Source organism: Polypterus senegalus, chromosome 2, assembly GCF_016835505.1.
Source record: "Polypterus senegalus isolate Bchr_013 chromosome 2, ASM1683550v1, whole genome shotgun sequence".
NCBI lineage: Eukaryota > Metazoa > Chordata > Cladistia > Polypteriformes > Polypteridae > Polypterus > Polypterus senegalus.
In genome coordinates this window covers 129,103,811-129,127,146 of record NC_053155.1, presented here as the reverse complement: position 1 = coordinate 129,127,146, position 23,336 = coordinate 129,103,811, and the positions used below count along the sequence as shown (strand labels likewise).

Sequence of the window (23,336 nt, the reverse complement as noted above, 5' to 3'; positions counted from 1 at the left end):
ACAGTATCAAACCAAGTAAACTCACAGGTAAAAATATAAAAGTATTGCCATGTCAAAAGAAGCATGTAGTATTGATCAACAAGAGAAAAAGCAAGAGTGCTACAAACAAACAAATCTAGAGAATGAGGAGAGGCTAGTGTCACAGGACAGCATTTAAATTATAGAGTTAAATGGCACTTTGGAAGAATAGATGCACGTTAAAAAAAAATACACAAATAATGTTGGGGGTAGATAGAATATAGGACTGTAAAAATTTTTGTGGCAATCTCTTCAGTACATGGAGGACAGGTATTGGGTTCATATGCAGTATTTACAGGAGTATGTGAAGCAGTGTCGTTTGCTGGTACTTGTGTAACAAAATGCACGGCTTCTACATTATTAAATGGTACACTATTAATGTTAATATTGCTGCACAGACTGCAATAATGCACTCATCTCTGCATTAGTCTAGGAAGAGCACAACATTAAAACACACCAAATTACAAGCATCACATGAAATTAACGTTGTTGGGTAAACACCACATTTAGGATTGTCTCTGCCATCTAGTGGACAAGAGCACATGAAGGCAAATGTATACTACATTTACAAATATTCATTAAAACAAACTGAGGTAATCAATGAGAAAACTTCTCAGCCTTTGGACAAAGACCTAGTAGGATAGCAGAGTCCACCAGCATTTAGGCCATGTACAGCTGAGTAGATGTAGAGCAGAGTTTATACTGTCTTGGAAGTTGCAGTATACTAGGTTGGCATATCCATCAATATATTGAACTGTCTGATAGGACAGTATGGAAGCTCCTGAAGCTGGAGATAATGCTCATAAATTAGCAAGTTATCTTGGTTATTACACTATTAAAGTGATATTAAAGAAACACATGCAAGTGAAACTGCAAATTGGCTATGTGAGAATGGATATGTGCACGAGTGGGTCCTGCCATGGAGTAAAGTGCTGTCCAGGGCCGATTTTCATCTTTAACCCAAAAGGTTAGGGGAAAAAGGTGTCCAACATGCCAGCATGGCGAGTGTTCTGCAGTGAAACAACTTAAGGAAGAGAACCAGTGTACAGTCTTTAACCAGATCTCCAATTTCATCTCTAGAATGGTGGGGAACATGTGAGATGACAGTCAAGGACATCACTTCCGCCCTGTCTCCACTAGCACCATGTTGAATAAAAGTGAGGAATAGGAAGGGGATATCATTAACAGGACCAACACCCTGCAGAACATATTGTTCAAGACTACATTTTCAAACTCTGTAGTAACAGTACACTACATCTCAAATTTACCGAGTTAGTGATTGATAATGAGGGCAGTTTATATATATATATATATATATATATATATATATATATATATATATATATATATATATATATATATATATATATATATATATATATATATATATATATATATATATATATATATATTTAATGCACTTGTTGACAGTTATATATATATAACTGAAAATTGTCTTATTACATGTCAAAAGGATGGCATGGTGTCAGAGTGGAGTTTGCATGTTCTTCCTGCGTGATCACTAGTTTCCTCTGGGAACTCGCTTTTCATCCCACAGTCTAAAGACACACAGGTTAGGTACACTGCCACTGCTGAATTGGCCCTAGCAAGTGTGTGTGTGGGTCTATTTGCCCTGGTGCCTTGTCTAGTTTTTCTTCCTGCTTTGCACCCAATTACTGTTGGGCAAGGCTTCAGTGGCTATGAACTTGGTTTGGAAAATGGATTGATTAATGGATTATATGTTTAATATAGTAATTGTAAAATTTTCATTTATGATCAGCTGTCCTCCACCATCACTAAGCACAACAGATTTTACTCAAGTGTAATATTTTAAGTGTGACTTTGAACAAAAAGAACAGTCATTAGCAGAAATATCATCCATCCCCCAAATGTAGTTTATCTAATAAAATGCCTGCCTGCTAGGCAAGATGCATCTAAAAAGCAGCAGCTGTATTAACCTGTAACCAAAGATCAGCATAAAGTATAAGTAAACAACTTTACAAGAATCTGGATCAATCTTGCCAAGAGATCAAAGTCTATTTGGCAATTGGCTGTCTCATCAACAAGTGCTAAAGTATAATAAACACACACACCCACCCAACCAACCACTACCACACACCAGTGAACATTGGAAAATTCTCACTAAAGTATCAAAATTTAAACTGGGCAGTTGTCAATACCTCAGTCATGTAAAATAAGAACATGTAATAAACACAAGTTCCTTTGATCCTTAATGTTCAATGTTTTATTACTCTAATAATGAAGTCCTGCATGGTTTATCTACAATACGTTACTCTGTTTTAGTTAAGGCAGTTGAACAAATGTAATAGACCTGTGCAACATAACAGCTACACCCCTCACATACCTGGAAACTAGGACTTCTAGAATGATGGGAAGGGAAGTTGGTATAGTTGTCCCATATATGCATGAATTTGAGCCGCTAGAGTTTTATTTGCACGGTACTGGGGTGACCGGTTATGTCATAGAAAATCCAAGACTACACTACCAGCTTTTGGAAAGCACCATTATAAAAAACTGTTTTACAAGAGTAATACTCCTCATGAACTTTAAAAAAAAATAAATCACTTAGAGAACAACATTACATTAGAGTTCATTGACTATGTGTAGTAAGCAAGCACTAGGTCTAAGATTCCTACTTAATTGTATGGGGGAAAAAAAAAAAAAAGATCCTACCAAGTAAATAAAATATATATATATATATATATATATATATATATATATATATATATATATATATATATATATATATATATATATATATATATATATATATATATATATATATATATATATATATATATATATATATTATATTATACACTGTTCATATTGGCACTGCAAAAATGAGACTTAAACGTTCAAAAATGTTTCTGCAACATAGCACCAAAGATCTTTGAAAAAGACAAAATTTGGTCAGTTTTGTTGAGTTACCAATCTGATGCATCACTGGAGACTAACCTTATAAACTATGGTGGTGAAAAAGAGGAGGGAAGTCCATGAAAACAAAGCAATTTGCTGAATAACACAATTTCGCCTATTGATACTGCTGCTTGTATGGTTAGGTTTACCTAAATGGCACCTTTGGGTGCTGTAGCATATACTGCTTTTAGAAATTTTACCATTGGAATTTCAAGTGTTAATATTGAGGACAATTACAATATTCTGTTTACATTTAGTATAATATGAATGATTTAACATTTTAATTGTTTAATTTTACCTGGTAACCAAGCTGAATGGTCTACTGCATGACATATTTTTCAGTACTCAATTTATTGTATTCACCTACACTTGCAGCTAAGCAAGATGAAGTGTAATAATTAGCAATACATTTAAAAACTAAAGTGACAAGTGTGCGGATGTTTGAAATTTCTTAACCTAATTAATCGACGCAATACTCATTTGTAATGTTGTATTTATCTGGTAGGCATCTTTGTCTCCTAAAAATTCAACCAAGTACTTTTTAAATCGGCAAGGCAATTGTATAAAGCAAGAATCCCATCTTCTCTACTATGCTGTATATTTACACCTGCCACAGTGCAAAAAGATATACATTAGCAAAGTAAATATTTGTAAGCCTATTCAACTATGGTAATGGATTATGAACATTTTGTAGCAGTCCATTTCAAAAGTGTTTTTGAATATTCTTATTTCAGAATGATCATGTTAAGTGATGTTATACAGACTTAAATGTGCTTATTCAAAATAAGGGATCATTGTGTTGTGGTTTGCCTGCACACCATTTTCTTTAAAAAGAGTATTTCATGACCTTTGACTTAATGGGAATATATGAAGGGAGAGAGATGTATTGGGAAGGAAATAGGTTATAAATTATACTTTAGATGGCAGCAAGTTGTCATTAACATCTAGGAAGCTTTCAAAACTTTTGACTGAAACAAATCATTATCGAGGGTCTGATGAAAAACTTGTAAGAGGAAATGATGTTTGATATATTGGGAAAGGAAAAATCTGATATATAACTCAATCTATTTTTAATATACTACTAAACAAAAACTCAAAAATTAGTTCTTCTCAAATACATTTCTAGTTTTTCTATTTCAGTTTGTAAAACATTCCTACCAACATTTCATGTCAACCTATGCATTTTTCTATATCAAATTTTAATGAAAAGTAAGAAAGCCAGCACAATATGATATCTTTTAAAATGACATACACATATACATACACACACAGTCCCTGGGTTACGTACGAGATAGGGGCTGTAGGTTTGTACTTAAGTTGAATTTGTATGTAAGTTGGAACAGGTACATTTTAATAAATGCTATTGTTGACCGACTGTAACCAAGTGCTCTACCAATGAATGGAGTTTCACCACTCTATGACCTTTATCATTTCGACTTTATTTCCCATGGTGATGGCGTTTCTCTTTACTGTTATCACCAGCACTTGCATCAGATTTATGTTTCAGAGACATCCTTGAAGGGTGAAGACAAAAGGTTAAGATGAGCTCTTCTGCACAGCACTGTACACGCTATCACAGCAGGAAGGCAGCGGTCATCAACACGTCTGATGTACTGACAAGAGACAACTTCCTGCTATGTGCTCAACAGTACAAGCAGGCTTGCTATTGAGAATGAATTGGGATAACTGGGGCAGTTCACCACCTGCCCACCACACATTCACCTCCCACTACAGTATGCTGCCTGCAGTGTCCGCCCACCGAGAACGAATACAGTGCGGCCAAAGGTGGGTAGTGGATTGCCCACCACCACCCCCATTCAATAGTCAGCCACCCAAGGCACACTACAATGCTTCCACCCCCGCCACCCCGTTCACCCTCAATGGCCTCCATTCAGCCACAACCGGGTCACCGCTTGCAGCATTGCCAGCCGCCCACCGAGAACGAAAGGGGCAGCCGTGTGTGGTGGGCAGGCAGTGAAACGCCCCCCTTTGCTCCATCCAGCTTGCATCCTGTCAGGAGCATTAGCTGCGGCGGTGTAGTTGGCGGGCAGCAAACCACCCCATCAAGCCTCCGTCCTGCACAAGAGTGATAGCTGTGGCCCCAGTGACTAAGGACCACAGGTCACCGCTTGCCGCCAGGAGCCGCCCAAGGGACACTACACTGCACGAGCAGCAAAATCACCCCCCTTCAGCCACCGCTTGCAGCATCCCCAGGCTGAAGATGCCAGAGCGGCAGTTACGGAGGTGCATGCATCGCCGTTCGTAAGTCCGTAAACTGGGGACTACCTGTATGTGTGTGTATGATACAGTGGTGCTTGAAAGTTTGTGAACCCTTTAGAATTTTCTATATTTCTGCATAAATGACATAAAACATCAGATTTTCACTCAAGTCCTAAAAGTAGATAAAGAGCAACCAGTTAAACAAATGAGACAAAAATATTATACTTGGTCATTTATTTATTAAGGAAAATGATCGAATATTACACATTTGCAAGTGGCAAAACCTGCGAACCTTTGCTTTGATGTTGGCGGGTTTCCTCACATTAACTGCTTGCTTCAGGTCCTTCCACAACATTTCGATTGGATTAAGGTCAGGACTTTGACTTGGCCATTCCAAAACATTAACTTTATTCTTCTTTAACCATTCTTTGGTAGAACGACTTGTGTGCTTAGGGTTGTGGTCTTGCTGCATGACCCACCTTCTCTTGAGATTCAGTTCATGGACAGATGTCCTGACGTTTTCCTTTAGAATTCTCTGATGAATTCAGAATTCATTGTTCCATCAATAAAGGCAAGCCATCCTGGCCCAGATGCAGCAAAACAGGCCCAAACCATGATACTACCACCACCATGTTTCACAGATGGGATAAAGGTTCTTATGCTGGAATGCAGCGTTTTTCTTTCTCCAAACAGAACGCTTTTCATTTAAACCAAAAAGTTCTATTTTGGTCTCATCCATCCACAAAACATTCTTCCAATAGCCTTCTGGTTTGTCCACATGATCTTTAGCAAACTGCAGACGAGCAGCAATTTTCTTTTGGAGAGCAGTGGCTTTCTCCTTGCAACCCTGCCATGCACACCATTGTTGTTCAGTGTTCTCCTGATGGTGGACGCATGAACATTAGCCAACGTGAGAGAGGCCTTCAGTTGCTTAGAAGTTACCCTGGGGTCCTTTATAACCTCTGACTATTACTTGCCTTGCTCTTGGAGTGATCTTTGTTGGTCGACCACTCCTGGGGTCGAATTTCCTCCATTTGTACACAATCCGACTGTGGATTGGTGGAGTCCAAACTCTTTAGAGATGGTTTTCTAACCTTTTCTAGCCTGATGAGCATCAACAACTCTTTTCTGAGGTCCTCAGAAATCTTTGTTTGTGCCATGATACACTTCCACAAACATATGTTGTGAAGAGCAGACTTTGATAGATCCCTGTTCTTTAAATAACACAGGGTGCACACTCACACACCCGATTGTCATCCCATTGATTAAAAACACCCGACTCGAATTTCACCTTTAAACTAACTGCTAATACTATAGGTTCACATACTTTTGCCAACCACAAATATGTAATATTCAATCATTTTCCTCAATAAATAAATAAATGACCAAGTATAATATTTTTGTCTCATTCCAAGTATAATATTTTTGTCTCATTTGTTTAACTGGTTTATATCTTTATCTACTTTTAGGACTTGAGTGAAAATTTGATGATGTTTTAGGTCATATTTATGCAGAAATCTAGAAAATTCTAAAGGGTTCACAAACTTTCAAGCACCACTACTGTATATATAATATGATATATATATCATATTTATATGATCTATATAAAAAACACACGACACACTTACTGTATCTATACATATAAACAAATATATACAAACTCACTTAGGACATCTTATACATACAGTTGTACCAATCGATTAAAAAAAACATACATACATACATACTGTAAAATGCAAAATAACCTACTCTTATTGGAAAGTAATCTCGAAAGTGTTTCCAGACTGTCCAGTTTCTGACCCATTCAGAACGTCTGCCTCCTTAAAAAAAAAAAAAAATAAATGAATAAAAAATATATATCATGTCTAAAGTGCATGCTAAATTACCCAAACAATGTGAATTAAAACTGAGAATTTCAATAAAAAAAAAAAAAAAAAAAGCTTACAAATATTCAAAAAGTAATCTACACTATATCATTTGAAAAATATTAGATATGCATTTATAACCAGTAGAGCGCACAAACTTTGCTTTAAATTATTTTTTAATTCATATCCAATTATACCGTGGCACACTAGACTCCTCATTTATAGCAAAACAGTTTTATTTAAAGATTGATGGGAATTCATGGACCAGAAAATAGATGCATTACCCAATACATCTGCTTTCAAGTGACAGTGTTAAATGGAAAACAAATATAACATTATCAAAGGAAAAGCGGGACATTGCCCAGCCAACTGTTTTTGGACTACAGTCTTGTACTAAATTCTTTGAAATGTTCTTACCTTTTTCTGGGGTATTCCAGTCAAACACAAGCCAGGCTATATAAAGAGCAGCAATCGCCCAGCAGTCAGTACAGAACATATAAAGAAGTAGCAGCGTACATGCAGCACCTTGGGGGAGGAAAAACCAAAAATCATACAACTACTTCAAGGTTAAGACATTGAATTCTAGTTTTTGTATACAGTTGAGCAAACTGACTTTCAAAGAAAAATTAAATGGCAGAAAATTAATCAGTTTCATGCTTAACGCACACACACCTCAAGTATGGTATTTTAGAGTTAATGTATCAGGCTTAGATTCACTAGATTTTCCATCAAAAATATTTCACAATATTTTCATTTTCTCTAATTTCATATCAAGAGTATAGTTTTCCTTGCATCCTGCTGCACAAATGTGCAAATTTTTGTAATTGTGTGTGTCACTTACCCATAACAAGAAAGGTAATGACCCACTGAAGAACAGAGATTATCTGCAGTTGCTTCACCAACTTTGAGTTTGAAGGCCAGGGAATAGATGGTAAATCCTGGAAGGCTGAGAGAATACTTGCTCCAGTACCTATTGAATTTATAGAATAAATAAATAGTCTTAAATTTAGGAAATCCATTGAGGCAATTAAGAAGCAAGAACTTTTCACCTCTTTAGTCAAACTGCTGTATATATGCATACACTTCATAATTAAACTTTTGTAAAAAAAAAAAAAAAAGCACAACTTTACTTTGGAGAGATGTTGCATTTTATCAAAACAATGTAAATTAAATAAACACAGGAATTGTCTCTACAGTTGTATTTTAAACCATTTTTCCATTTAACTGCAAATGGGTGGGAACATTAGTTATATTCCTAGACTACTATTTACTTAAACAGCAAAGCTAAAACGGATATTTACTGTGAAAAGAGTATTCACAACAAAATTCAATTACCAAATGTTTCATTTGGACTCCACATTATTTACATGCTCTAGCTCAGAGCTTTGGAAAATTTAGTTTTGAGATGGGTTGTATACGCAGTTTGGCAAATACATGTGCCTGTACCTCATCTCTACAGTGTACACAACTAAATGAGAATGTACCACTGGCTCATACAAGAACACTGCCTTATCAAACTTTAAAACTGCCATGGACTGAAGTAAACCGATGAACTGAACAGTGCTTTATGCAGACTGGGGTTGTATGAACAACTGCTGCTTTAAATAAGTACTTAAACCATGACCAGCCTGGCCCTTCATACAAGTTAAATCCCATTATAGGTCCCATAAACAGACATGTACTAAGAACCATCAGGTATTTCCTAATACTTTTACCTTATCACCTAGGCCAACCTCATTAGTAGTTGCTAGATAGACACTAAATCTTTAAGAAGAGGAAAGAAATAACAACTGATCTTCACAAAATGATTATAAGGCCACCACTAGTTTAAAAAGGTTGAATATAACCAAGAATAGAGGCACAAAAAAAGCAGAATAAATGACTTAATGAGCAAGGTCCGTTTCCAATAAAGTTCACTACACACCAGAAATATTAACCATTGCTCTTTTAATCAATAAGGCAAGTAAAATATTTTTTAATACAGTAAAAGTAAAATTTCAAATTAGATGAAAATTACAGTTGAAGTGTTTTGTTCTCCACAAAGTACATCAAATCTAAGATTTAGCACAGCATTTCACTACAGAATGTGCACACACATTTGAAAGTTATAGCAAATAAACACACAAGTTAAATTTAACACCTTGTCAAAAAATGCTTGCAATATTTGCAATGCGACGTGTTAAAATCTAAACTCAAATAAACTACTTTTATTTTTATCAACAGATATCAACCCATCTCAATCAATTGCTAACCAAATGGTTACTGGACATGCATAAACCTGCATGCATGCCTCCTAAAGTCCTATTACAAAGTCCATCAATTTTGCTGATTAAAGTTTAATCTGTGCTCTTTCTGAAGCATGTGGAATATATTTAAGTCTCTATCCAATGGAAAAATAAAATGAACAGTACTTTCAGTAAAACAAGCTGGGTGTTCATTTGCTATACATTAGCAAGAGACAATGCATAATTATACAGTACATGTGCCATGACATTTAGTTTTTGTAACTGTTTTATTGTTTTGAATTTAAAATTCTTTTTTTTTTTTTTTACTACAGAAGCAAATGAAATACAAACAATATGACAGGGCTACAGTTGAACAAGGAATCCAAGACAACACATAAAATCAATCAGAGCAATTCTTCCATCCAGATAGGCTATAAAACAAGTGGAAGAAGGTATCAGGGTTTCGAAGTAGTAAGGCAATGGTCAAACATTAAAGGTTAAGAAAGTGGTAAAACCTGCAATGATGTATGGAGCCAAGACATTTGCGGTAAAGGGAGTGCAGGTGATAAAGTTAGATGTGGTAGAGATGAGAATTTTAAAATGGATGTGTGGAAACACAAAAAAGAGACAATAAATATCAAACCATCAGAGGTACAACAAAAGTGGGAGTGATATTTAAGAAAGTACACTGAAGTAGGTTTAAGTGGTACAGACATAATGAGAAGAGAATTATTATATGGGCAAAAGAGTAATTGGAATGGAAGTATAGAAGGGAAAGTGAGGGGACTTGACTGGCGAGGTGGTGCAGGACCCAAATGTTTGAAGAAGGTTGATCAAGCACATCGACCCCTAAAAGATGGGGGAAGAAGACCCTAAAAAAAAAAAAAAAAAAGTTTTTCAAAATGAACTGCTTACAGCACAAATCAAAAACAGAAAAGAGCTGTGGGTCAAAAACCACCTGCAAAGAGACACACACAGTCGCACTTGCCAGAGACTAGAACAAGCAAGCATCCCCTAACCACTACTGTTTAAGTTGTACAATGGCAAAAACTAACAGGACCTAGCAGGTGCCTAGATCCCTTGTTAGCTCCAAGGATGGCAGGAATAAGGAACACTGAGAAGCAGCAAATAGGCCCTGCCTACTTTGAACTATAATTTGTCCATTAAAAAGGAACATGGGACTGGCTGAAAGAACTAGATCTATGAGGGTTCATATCTTACTAGACTTGGCTCTGGCCAAAGCAGTGTTTCAAAGGAAATTAACTCCAGAATTAAGTATAAAGTGATCAGTCTGTGTCATTGAACATTTTATGGTACTATAAACCTACTTTATTCTGCAGTCAGCAGTATTGTCGTAAAACAGATGATATTAACATGGACTTAAAATGTAACGTTAAATATTTTAGATTACACTATATAGTTGATCTCTGCACTACCATTTTCAGTTAACCAAAATATATGAATACATAAGATTGTGCTCAGACTAATACAAAGTAAATTCTAACATATAAAGATAAAAACATATTTCAAAAAGGCATGAACTAGGCTTGGGAAGTCATACAAAACAATAACCAGTAACCAATGTCATCTCACTGGGATTAAACATTAAAATTGTATATACTTTATATGTTAGAATGAGTCAAACAAATGGGAAACTGGACACCATGATTAAATTGCTTCATAGCAAATTATATGTATATTAAATATTAAAGTATTCCTCCTAAACTGCTGTTGCTTTTTGTGAAAAAATTAGTCCAAGCCATAATATATATTTTTTATAACATATGCTGTATTAGGTAACATTTCCCCAAAACAAAAAAAAAAAAAAATACCTTCACTGCAAAACTAGTCTTAAAATATGTAAATCACAATACAGTATATATTTAGTGCAAAATCCATCCCAATGCATAAAATGTGCACATCAAAATGGAAAAGAGCAAGCTGCACACAATGTTATACTGGGGAGGGAAGAAAGATGCCACCATTCCAACCACAACTGTGAACAAGTAAAATGTACTGTAGTTCCACTTCCATGAATAGTCTTGAACATGTGGATGAAAGCATTGGTCATGCAGTTGTACAATGTCAATACAGAAGTCTCTTACCAATTCTGATCGTTTGTCTATATAATTGACAAAAACACTAACACTAGGCCATTTACTTTTGAAATGTTAAAACTGAATGGGGAAAAAAAAAACGTGAAAATGCAATATTGAACCTTAAGAACTTTCGGGTGGCAAACATTTCCAGGGAAAACCAGACAGTTCACATAAAAAGGCATCAAATTTCTCAAAAAGTTCAGTATCTTTAACAACTTTTCACTGAAACTACTCTTTGTATTAATAGTTAATAAGTTTTGCAATTTTTTTTATATAAAATTTGCCATTGGACATGGTGTCACACTTTCCAGGTATGAGGGCAAGAGGACGATTGCAGTCTTATACTAGAAAATACTGTACTTTGCATAGACTGTATACCACTGCAAAGTTAATTTCCATTTTTGCTTATATGAAATGTTCAGTAAATAGTGTTTTTAAATCATTTTTAAAATCAGCATTACTTTTAATAGTGTTCCATTTATTGTTTAGCTGTATATATCTAAAAATGGTTTAGAAATTTCAGTATTTCAGATACTACAGTCCCTTATAAGTGCAAGTTAACATCTTACTTACTCAAAGTATTGTACAGAAATGCATCAGTTTCTAACCACAAGCACATCAAACCAAAGAAAGAAAACGTGAGCTAAACAAAATTCAACTCTATTTGTTAGCAATGCATTAAATATTGATTCTCACAACACTGCTTAGTATAAACTATTTATAATGCTTCCACTGAACACTTAAAATTTCCCTCCTTCTGAAAACTGATTCTTCATCCTCCAGTTACAAATATTTACACTTTTTAGAAACCTAAAAAAAATGGGCATTGGCTATCAGAGGATATTTTCCAAATATAACTTGAGTATTAACCCAGCCTGTAAAACAGATTTTAAATGAAAGCCAATTTTTTTAATGTATAAATAAGTAGAATATCACTAAGAAAGTAAAAAAGGAAATAGTTCAGACTTCTGTACATTGTACTAATAGATGCTCTACAAAATTGCCCAAAATATCATACTTAAATGTGCAATTTCTATATCCTCAACCCCAGCATATTAAACAGTTTTGAATTAGATCTCCAGTTAGTTTTAAACATATACTGTATATACACATGCACTGCACACACACTAGTTTTATACATATATTATACTGTATATACACATGCACACACAAGGACTATCAGGTAACTTAAGCAGACTGATAAAAAAATTACTAGTGTGTCCTTCAGTTCATCCAGAATTTTTTTTATTTATTTATTTTTTTTAAACACAAGGTCCATCAGTACTGTACATCTGTTACAGATGTCTCAATTTCATTTTATAACGGGTTTTATAAATGCACACAATTATCACATTTCAAACCTACTAACATATAAAACAAAATGGCTAAGTGCATTGATAAATGAGAAAAACCCACAGAAGCAGCAAAGTCAATGAGACAAGTTAAAACACAAGAAAAATGAAGGTGTTGTGCATTCAATGTCAGTTGTGTAAACACAAAACCACACTCTTCATATGAATATTTGGAAAAGGGTGCTCCAAAGACAGAAATGAAGCGGCCAGCTTTATAGAACATGTGGCAAAATAAAGCTTCAAAGGGCCCTTACTTTTTTTAAAAAAATCATGAATTATAGGAACTTCAAACAGAAACTTTAATATCACCCGTCATGAAGGGTACTATTCTCAACTACTTCACCTGTGGTTTCTGTATAAACGTTTGAAGGCACATACTACCCCTCAAGATAGTGTGGGCTGAACATTCTTCAAGCAGCAGTATTAAAATGTCTAGTATGGATAGTAAACGTCATCAACACTATTCCATCATAACATGTCACCAACATTACATGTACAAGTAGTTACATTCCTTAGTGCTTCTTGCCACTTGTCAAGTATTTTCTTCACTATCTATTGGCTGCAGTTAGACGGAGTGGAGGTCACCTACTGCAGTTCTAGAAGATTCTGGGTAGCCACTAGTTCTTGTTTGTGCAATTATAAAGCAGCGTGCTCGTTAACCGCACACCAAACAGACCTTACATGTCTAATAAGCCTCTGCAAGGTAGTCTTTTTAGATGACGAATGGCAAGAAAGCTACACAGCATCTTGCAGGTGCTCATCTTCTGAGAAGCAGAGCATCTCCTCGCGTGCTAGCAACATACATATGATATGAACGCTGTGCGTGGGGGAGTGGAATGGTGCGTGCACGCGCGCAGTACTGGGAACGTGCATTCACATGCAAGCGCCAAGCGGGAAAATACTGCGTGGTTTGCCGCATCTTCTTATTACCTGCTAACAGTTAAACCTGAAAGTCTCTGCAACTCATTTGCAATGAGGTTAAAAGAATTCGGATGCGAATAGGCTGATTAACGCAAGTTTTCATTTTACATATAATTTTTCCTTAAGAAGCAACCACTACAAACATTAGAAGCCAAAACATAGATTTGACAAAACGCATTAATAACATACTAAAAGGAAAACGACATTAATCATAATTGTTACAATACATTCTAGAGAAAGACGTCACACATTAAAGAACCCAAATAAGGCTTTTTTCGCTCTCCTTCTTACCTCGCAGTACGCCAGAATATGCTGCAATGATTGTCTTCATTGTTAAAGCTGAATTAATTCGTAAAATGAATAAAAAATAAGAGGCGAATACTGCTGTCAAAATATAACCGCTACTGACCATGACAAGTCGCTGCAAAACTGCTCGGCAATTTAACTATCCTTGGGACGCTACCAATAACGCAGAGCCGGGGGGGACATAAACTGAGCTATTCTTAGTGCTGTTATGACACACCATGCTACATATTCCATTTTTCTAGAGCACGAATTTCTAAAAAAAATATATTTTTAAAAAATTTGGTTTAATTGGTTACAAATAATGCTCATCTCTTTTGTTGAAAAGAAAAAAGTCGAATTTTTGTTACTGAATGGTTCAGCTCGGGCTTTACAAATAAAAAGTGCAAGCTTCGCTGTGACAAAAGTTAACACGTTAAAGTTAACCTGTATGTTATCTTGCATTGTATCTTGAACAGTTGGTTTTTGCTACCGTTTGTATATAAACATTTGAGTAATTTATGTTTTCGAGTGCAATGTGTGATTAGTGGCTTGTGGTTTTCATTCAAACCGAATGAAGTATTGAATACATCCATCCATTATCCAACTTGCCATATTCTAATTACAGGGTCACGGGGGTCTGCTGGAGCCAATCCCAGCCAACATAGGGAGCAAGGCTGGAAACAAGCCCCAGGCGGGACAATTTAGGATCACCAATTGACCTAACCTGCATGTCTTTGGACTGTGGGAGGAAACCGGAGGAAACCCACGCAGACACAGGGAGAACATGCAAACTCCATGCAAGTTCGGTTCAGAAGCAAACTCGGGTCTCCTAACTGCGAGGCAGCAGCACTACCCACTGCGCCACCCTGTATTGAACCTTTAAAATTGTGCGTGTGCGTGTATGTATGTGGAAGGATGTAAAGGTTGTAGAAAATTAAACAGTCAATCAATGTTTCTGCCTTTGTACAGTTATCTAAAAAAGACAAATAAATTAATCTATCAGAACATTCTCATGTAATGTCTGAACCAATGCAGTGGTCCAGGGTGCTGGAGCTTAGCAGGGCAGCATCACATGCATGGTATGATCTGATCTAAAAGAGTGTGACAGTTCATAATAAATAAACCTGTAAAAATAAACATAGACTTTTTTCTAAACCCATATAAAATGAAACTTGTAACTCACACATAATGAGTGGCATATAAGCCCTACCACCTCACAGCTACCGCGTCCTGGTTTTCAAATCTTGACTCGGACATGATCTATGTAGAGTTGACACTTTCTCTCTGCATATGTCCAGTTTTCCATTTACATCACAAAAAACATGCACTTGTCCTTAGGTGGCACTTTGTGTACTCTATTAAAGACTCTAGGGACGCTTTAATCCCAGTATCCCAATATGTTCTGGGTGCCCACAACCCTGATATAGATAAATAAAAACATGGATAAAAATGAAACTGAAGTGACCCACAATATTGAAAGACTAAACAATTATGGTAGAACTCAAAGTTATATTTTTGAGGAATATATTTTCTTCGTCTTTATAAAAAAGGAATTCTCTTTCATCATTAGTTTCTCAGTTTAATCAATTAAAAACATTCTATAATGTAGCAAATGTTAAAGCTGAAGTTAATGTTTTCAGTGTTTGTATGCCATCCATCAACTGACACGTACATATAAAGTAATTTTAGGACAGCAGTGAAATAATGACAATCCTAACAGCAATGGTAACAAAGCAGGACACAACCCATTTCGAAATGCAAGTCTGATACAGAAAGCACAAACTCATACCAGTTCAGAGCTGCCAGTCAGATCTAAAACATCTTGTATCACCCCTGTCCCAAAGGTATCACGTCCTAGTGAGCTGAATGACTTCCGGCCTGTTGCTCTGACGTCACATCTGATGAAGACCATGGAGCGGCTGCTGCTTCACCATCTGAGGCCACAGGTCTGCCACGTCCTCGACCCTCTGCAGTTCGCATACCAGGAGAAGGTGGGAGCGGAGGATGCCATCATCTATATGCTACACCGATCCCTCTCCCACCTGGACAGAGGCAGTGGTGCTGTAAGAATTATGTTTTTGGACTTCTTTAGCGCCTTCAACACCATCCAACCTCTGCTCCTTAGAGAAAAGCTGACTGAGATGGGAGTAGACTCACACCTGGTGGCATGGATTCTGGACTATCTTACAGACAGACCTCAATATGTGCGTCTTGGGAACTGCAGGTCTGACATTGTGTTCAGCAATATAGGGGCGCCGCAGGGGACTGTACTTTCTCCGGTCCTGTTCAATCTATATACATCAGACTTCCAATATTTCTCGGAGTCCTGCCACGTGCAAAAGTTCGCTGATGACACTGCTATTGTGGGCTGCATCAGGAGTGGGCAGGAGGAGGAGTACAGGAAGCTAATCAAAGACTTTGTTAAATGGTGCGACTCAAACCACTTACATCTTAACACCAGCAAAACCAAGGAGCTGGTGGTGGATTTTAGGAGGCCCAGGCCTCTCATGGACCCTGTGATCTTCAGAGGTGACTGTGTGCAGAGGGTGCAGACCTATAAATATCTGGGAGTGCAGCTGGATGACAAATTGGACTGGACTGCCAATACTGATGCTCTATGTAAGAAAGGTCAGAGCAGACTATACTTTCTGAGAAGGTTGGCATCCTTCAACATCTGCAGTGAGATGCTGCAGATGTTCTACCAGACGGTTGTGGCGAGTGCCCTCTTCTAAGCGGTGGTGTGCTGGGGTGGCAGCATAAAAATGAAAGACGCCTTACGCCTGGACAAACTTGTTAAGAAGGCAGGCTGTATTGTAGGAGTAAAGTTGGACAGTTTAACATCTGTGGCAGAGCGACGGGCATTAAGCAAACTCCTGTCAATCATAATTAATCCACTGCATCCACTGAACAGTGTCATCTCCAGGCAGAGGAGTAGATTCAGTGACAGACTTTTGTCACTGTCCTGCTCCACTGACAGACTGAGGAGATCGTTCCTCCCCCACACTATGCGACTCTTCAATTCCACCCGGGGGAGTAAATGCTAACATTACTCAAAGTTATTGTTTGCTTTTTCATTTTTTCATTTTTATTACTATTTAATTTAATATTGTTTCTTTGTATCAGTATACTGCTGCTGGATTATGTGAATTTCCTCTTGGGATTAATAAAGTATATATCTATCTATCTAAAATGTGCATAGAGAAACATCCACCCAGACATGGAGAAAATGTCCAAAGTCCACATAGAGAGTAATCGGGCACAGCTCAGACTCAGCTGCTTGGAGATGTGAGATAACACAGCTAACTACTCTATTATTACATTGTCCCCAGTGTTTGATTTTAGTTATTGTTTTCTACAGAAGTAATTTAAAATAGATTAGAGTAAGACATGATTTTGGTAAGTGTATCCAGCACTTTGTGTGAAGGTTGCATATTCCCCTATGGTATGGTGCATTTTTCTCAGGTATCTCCATGTCCTCTTCAGTCTAAAAGATGTGGAGGATAGATTCAGTGGTGACTAAACTGGCCTAGTGTGTATTTGAGTCTGCAATGCTATAGATTGACACCTTTTCTAGGGTTTGATGCTACTCTGTGCCTCAAGCTGCTGCAATAGATTCCCATTTCCTTATAACCCTTCTTTAGATTAATCAGATTTGAAAAAAGAAAGAAATTAACTTAGCAAGTGAATGTGGAGAGAAGCAGCCCCTTCTTTTTAATATGCATTATAGTGTGTTTCCCAAAAAAGATTGGTTACAGCCTTCCACCTCACCCTGAAGAGATAGGTTCCAGCTTAATGTCACTCTGGAATTTATAATAAAAATCAGGTTAAAAAATGAGTGAATGGACAGATTGTTCTGAAACTGCCACTTGATAATAATGAGCAGATCTGGGTACACAATTACAGTGTCAATCTTGATGAAGTTTAAAGGAATAATTCACCAAAAAATTATTTTTATATATATTTTTTTATATATCTCATGTAGGTTGTTGTGATGACCAGGAAAACATTTTATTCTATTTTCATGCAGAAAGAAGATACAACGTGTCTATGGTAACCAAATAATTCCCAAGATTTTATTATTATAATATATATATATATATATATATATGCAGTAGGTCTTCCAGATCAAACACACAAGCCTAGGAATGTTCTTATAGGCTCTGTTCAGGTAAGAGATGGGGAGAAAGATAAAAGGGTATACAGTCTTTTTCCTCATTACCACCAAATATAAAGGAGGACACCGTTGGGGAGCACTAACATCATTTTCGACTTGACCCTCAAAGTTCCATTTCTTCCCATAAAGCTGATGTCATATTACGCAACTTCTAGTCATTGGGTATGCCATACTTGCTGACTACAGTTGCTGATCTCGCTGCTGGGCCACGTTTATTTACATGACTGAAAAATGCTAGACATCCCACATTTATTGAATGCATGCCAAACTTTCAGTAGAGTCATGTTCACTCCTTCTTGAGACAGCCAATGTGCTGCCTGACAGAGCCACTGCCGTATGAAGGGTTAGCAAGTATGCTAAGTTCAGCAGCAATCTCTGCCTTTTTTTCTTTTCTTTCATTCTGTTGTGCTACATAAAACATGAGACATTGGACAGACAAAACGTTCCTCTGTTTGTGAAGTCCAAAAACACCTCTGTTCCTTGTTCCTCATCACTGCATTATATGTATTGAACACCCAGGTGAGCATTCATTGGTTGTCAGCTGCTACACACAAAGAACCCACCAATGACTTAACACATAATCAAACTTGTTTGAATTTGCCAGAGTGAGTCAGGACTAATTGAAGTGAATCGCTGAGCATGTCACATTATGCTACAACTGAAAATCATAGGAAAAGTCATATCATGTGACATTGCCTTGAATCTACTATTTAATGAATCCCAGCATCAGAAGTTAAGGTTTATTGAAGAACCAGCTTCTGAAGATGATGGATTCTTTTCCTGATTTGGATCTCTTTTCTAAGGTTAAAGAAGCGTTCGCTTTGGATCTGACAGTCTCTGGAACTGCCTTCACTTAAACTTTTCATTTTGTTGAACAATAATTAAATAGCCGTCCTTGTCCTTTAGCTGTCCTTGTTTCTGTATATATATACGGTCACACACGTGCGCATGGGAGGCAGCTAAAGGACTCAAAAGAAGATAATTCCCAGTACGACTGGGGGTGTCAAAGTGCATTAATTCTTTCTCTTATCTATCCGTAGACCAAATGCAGAAAATTCCGCCTGGCTCCCATGAAGACATCATTTCCAGTTCTGCCCCAGAAGATGTCATTTCCGGTCCCGTCCCATGAGATGTCGCTTCCGGTTTCACCTCCCAAGAAGTTGCAGCCTGATGACCTCATCTCGGTTCTGGTCCCAAGATCCCTCCTCTTCCTGTTCTTCAACTGTATATTTACCATGTTTTCTAACCTGTTCAGTTCTGTTTTGGACTCTTGTCTGTAAAGACCATTTTTTCTCAGCCTTTTTTTGCATTTGCTGTCAATTCTCAACTATACAGGAGGCTGCCCCAAGCCTCTTTGTGTGTCAAAGCTTGATTATTTACCACTATATATATCAGTACAGTATATCAGTACATCCCCAGACTGTGACCAGTAATACACCATACCAGTTCAATGCAAAATGAAAGGAAATGAAAAGAAAGTACAGTATTGTAGCAACTGAGCTGCCTTTCCTTGATGTTTACAAAAAATTCTCACATGTGCCCATGCAATACTGTCTGGCCACCATTGATGCTAAGAAATGCTGAATAACTCATGCATAAAAGTACATATTTCAGGAAGTTAATCTGAAATTCAAATTGGCTAATGTGTCTAACAATACTTTCCTAGTACATACTACAAATACTATTTGCATAAAACACAGCATTTATGCAACTCTGAGCTTTGCTTATTCGTTGTCTACACCTTGCAATGGAATTAACTAAAGAAAGGTGATTTACAGAAAGTAAATCTTTGTGGTTAGCTTTCAACACTTCACTTCAGAATGTAAATCCACGCAACATGGCACAGCAGTTAAAATAAAGTAAAATGCAATACTCTTTCAAATTAATTTTCTAATTAAAGTTTCTCATAACATGAAAACCAGTAGCCACGTTGAGCCTGCAGGGTTGAAAACACTGTTTCAGAGTTCTCTATGTGTAACATTGGCCTGTTAGGTCGTGTATTTAAAACCAAACATTGTCATTTGTGGGTCTCAACAGCATAACTTTCTAGCAATTGGATTCTTTGGAAATGATAATCTATTTATTCCTATTACACAAACATTTACACCCAAAGAAAACATAAACTGTTCATTGAAAATGAACACAACTCTAAATAAATGCAAAAAAAAACAAAACATCTCAATTACATGATTATACATGTTTGCTGTTTCCAACACTATCTATTTTTAAAATGGCCTGAATCCTTCCAACCTTCAGTGTCCTCATTCTGCTCCTCTTGCCTCAGTGTTGAACTCAGGCTATTGCATCACTGTACATGCAGACTGCTACTTCAGGTCTTCTGTCACGTTTATTGGAAAACCTTTTTCCCACTTTATTGTCACTCTTTTCAATGTTATTTTCTGTTGCCAAGTCTGGATGTAGATTTCAGACAGCACCTAGTTGCCAGCTAATGCACGTCTGATTGCTTAAGCGTCCCTGTTTCACGTGCATATCCCAGCTGTGACCTTTCATCCTTTCTATTTTAATTTTTTTTTTTTGGCAATAAAACTGTCTGAGTTGAGAAAGAGTAATTGTTTCAGTTGGCACAGGGAAAATACCAGTAGGTATCTGACTAAAATACTGTCACTTAGTTCTGTGGAAAGTTGAGGTTAAATGCATTCATGCATTATCCAAACTAAATCAATTAGTAATCCTTCAAATAAATGATATAGATGTTATGTGGTTAGTAACAGTGTGATCTAGTGGGTTGCCTTGTTATCTCACAACTCCCGGATCATAGTTGAATTTCCAGTCATGGTGCCTTCTATACGAATTCTAAGCGTTCAACTTAGGCTCCTGTGTTCTTCTTCCTAAGATTTAATTTGCTTTATATAACTGAAAAAATAATATTTTTTGTTCATTTTGAGTATATAGAGGTATGTGTGTATGGATATGCCCTATAATAGACTGACATTGAACTGGTTAGGATCATTTTTGCAAAAGAACAGATCTAACCAATACTAAATGACTGGCAAAGATATTTTTCAAGGGCAAATGGCTTTTAAGCCTCTAACCATCAGCAGGAATTGTTACACAAAAATATGAAATTCAGCCCCCAAAAAAGGCTAAACAAGCTTAAAGTCAATAACAAGCTAAACTGTTCCTTAAATTAAATTGGTTAAGAAACTAATTTTAGCCCTCTCCAGCAAATCTCTCCTTTATTTTTTCAAAGGCAGACAACTACTGAGTATGTGTCTACCCCTTAAATAAGATGGCTTCTAGAACCACATGACTACACCACTTTAATGTCACAGGCATGCACACACATAGAGGATGTGACGTATCATGATTCCTTTTTAATTTCTGACAGTTGTTTGCACACATATCTCAGAAAAATAGTATATGAAAAAAAACTTTTTAGACAGAAATGACTGAACAAACACCTGTGAACAAAATTCTCAAACAGATCTTAATACTTTGAAATATCTTAAACAGGAAAAACAAAAACTGCTTTTGGTAAAGGGGTTATACTTGCTTTTAAAACACCTAGTATGGGATCAATAAAGTTTATCTAATCTAATCTAATCTAATCTAATCTAATACATTCTTAAACGTTGTAAACATTTTAACTTTGTCCCAAATTTTCTGTTGTGGTCACCTGAGTGAGAAAAGTTATAGAATATTTTGGGGTGCCAATATGGCTCTCCCTGTTTACTTGCTATTTTTAATAAAAAACCACACTCAATGGCAAAACAAATCAACAAAAAAGGCAATTGCCATAAAATAATGGTGGTTTTGGATTAACTCAGCTCTGTTGGTTGGTTGTTAGACTTGTAGCTCCTTTGGTTAAGTTGTCTCCATGATAAGTGACACCTCCTTCCGGGGTTGACAAGGTCCCAGTCGCCCTCACTTGGCAGTTTCTTGACACAACATGACAGTTAGCGGGAGCACTCCCTCTCACCTGGGGTGGTATCACATACCTGGGAAGATCTTTGATGATGATCATCAAATGGACACGTGTGACACTGAGTACTACATTTTTAGTATGTTTTGCCAGTGTAGCCATGGATTGAACTAAAAAAGTTTCATGAAAACAGTTCATTTTAGAGATGAGCAAGTAACTTTATGATGCTTCTCAAGATATATATTTTAAAGTACCTTTTTGTTAACACTGCACCTGAAGTCGATTAGCCAAAACCTCATAAGTCAATTGCTAAACCATTCAATTAACAATACTTAATTCCTGGTGTCAGTTTAGGTCCTCTGTTTGGATGAAATAATTTTGTAAAAAAGTAATATGAAGTAAACATGTCATCAGCAGCAATTGTGCTAATAATAAGCAAATAATAAGACACTGATGGTTTTTATGTCAAATGTAAAAGAAATGAAAGACACATGCTCTAAACTTAAACCACACTCTTTTTGAAGTACAGCTTGCTCTTCATTTATTTGACAACAGCATGTCTTTGTTTACTAAGGCACATGACAGCCTTTCCAACAGAAAGAAGAAACAAAAGCAGTAGATGAGACAGCAAAGAGACCAAATGCCTGCAACTTTACAACCCAACTTTACTCTCTTCAGACACACCATGGGCAGCCTTCAATCAATCTGTAAATTGTTAGTGTATATATTTAACTTGTATAATTTGTTATTTTTCACAATTCCTCAAAAAGGATTCGTAAATAAATACTAAAAAGTATTAAACATTTACTGTAAATGCTCCTTAGGGAGAAACTCAAGTAAAATGAAACACAAAGTCTTTCAACTGGAAACTGATGAACAGCAAAATAATTATATGAAAATGGTAGGGATGAAGGCCTGCTTAGCCTCCACACCGTCCTAGTACTTCCAGTGTTCTAAGATCAGAAACTTTGACATTGCCAAACTCCATTCCTACTTGACTTCATTGGGCAGCATTGCCCACACAACTATTAGAAGTGTGGAATCTCTGAGGTGAATGATCTGATGTGAGCCGATGATGTTTCAAGGTAGTGGAAGTACATTTTCAATACGTCTTGTGAAACACAACATTGTGGGTTTGCTTCTATGCTGCATTGTAATATTCTTTATCAACCTTCTGGGGGTTAGTTACTCTTATCAATAAGTATACACTTAAGGTTATACCTTCTTTCACCTAATAGCCACCCAAAACCCATTTTGTGCCTTCTGACACACTGGAGAAGTGGCCCAGATAAAACCATTGTTGGTAGTCCCAGGCTTATATCTGGAAAGTACTTGGTGATTGCAATTCGCACGA

At 36.7% G+C, this 23,336-nt stretch overlaps 1 protein-coding gene across 1 annotated transcript in view; it reads right to left on the bottom strand.

Moving 5' to 3' along the window:
* Window positions 1–14,086, bottom strand: part of dgat2 (diacylglycerol O-acyltransferase 2) — a 34,200-nt gene extending 20,114 nt beyond the window's left edge. The window contains exons 1-4 of the mRNA XM_039744586.1: window positions 13,932–14,086; window positions 7,885–8,013; window positions 7,461–7,568; window positions 6,928–6,998 (exon numbers count right to left, since the gene is read on the bottom strand). Of these exons, the coding sequence (XP_039600520.1) occupies window positions 6,928–6,998; window positions 7,461–7,568; window positions 7,885–8,013; window positions 13,932–14,052 (429 nt within the window). The 5' untranslated portion in view covers window positions 14,053–14,086. The remainder of the gene's footprint in view (window positions 1–6,927; window positions 6,999–7,460; window positions 7,569–7,884; window positions 8,014–13,931) is intronic.
* Window positions 14,087–23,336: the final 9,250 nt, after the last annotated feature.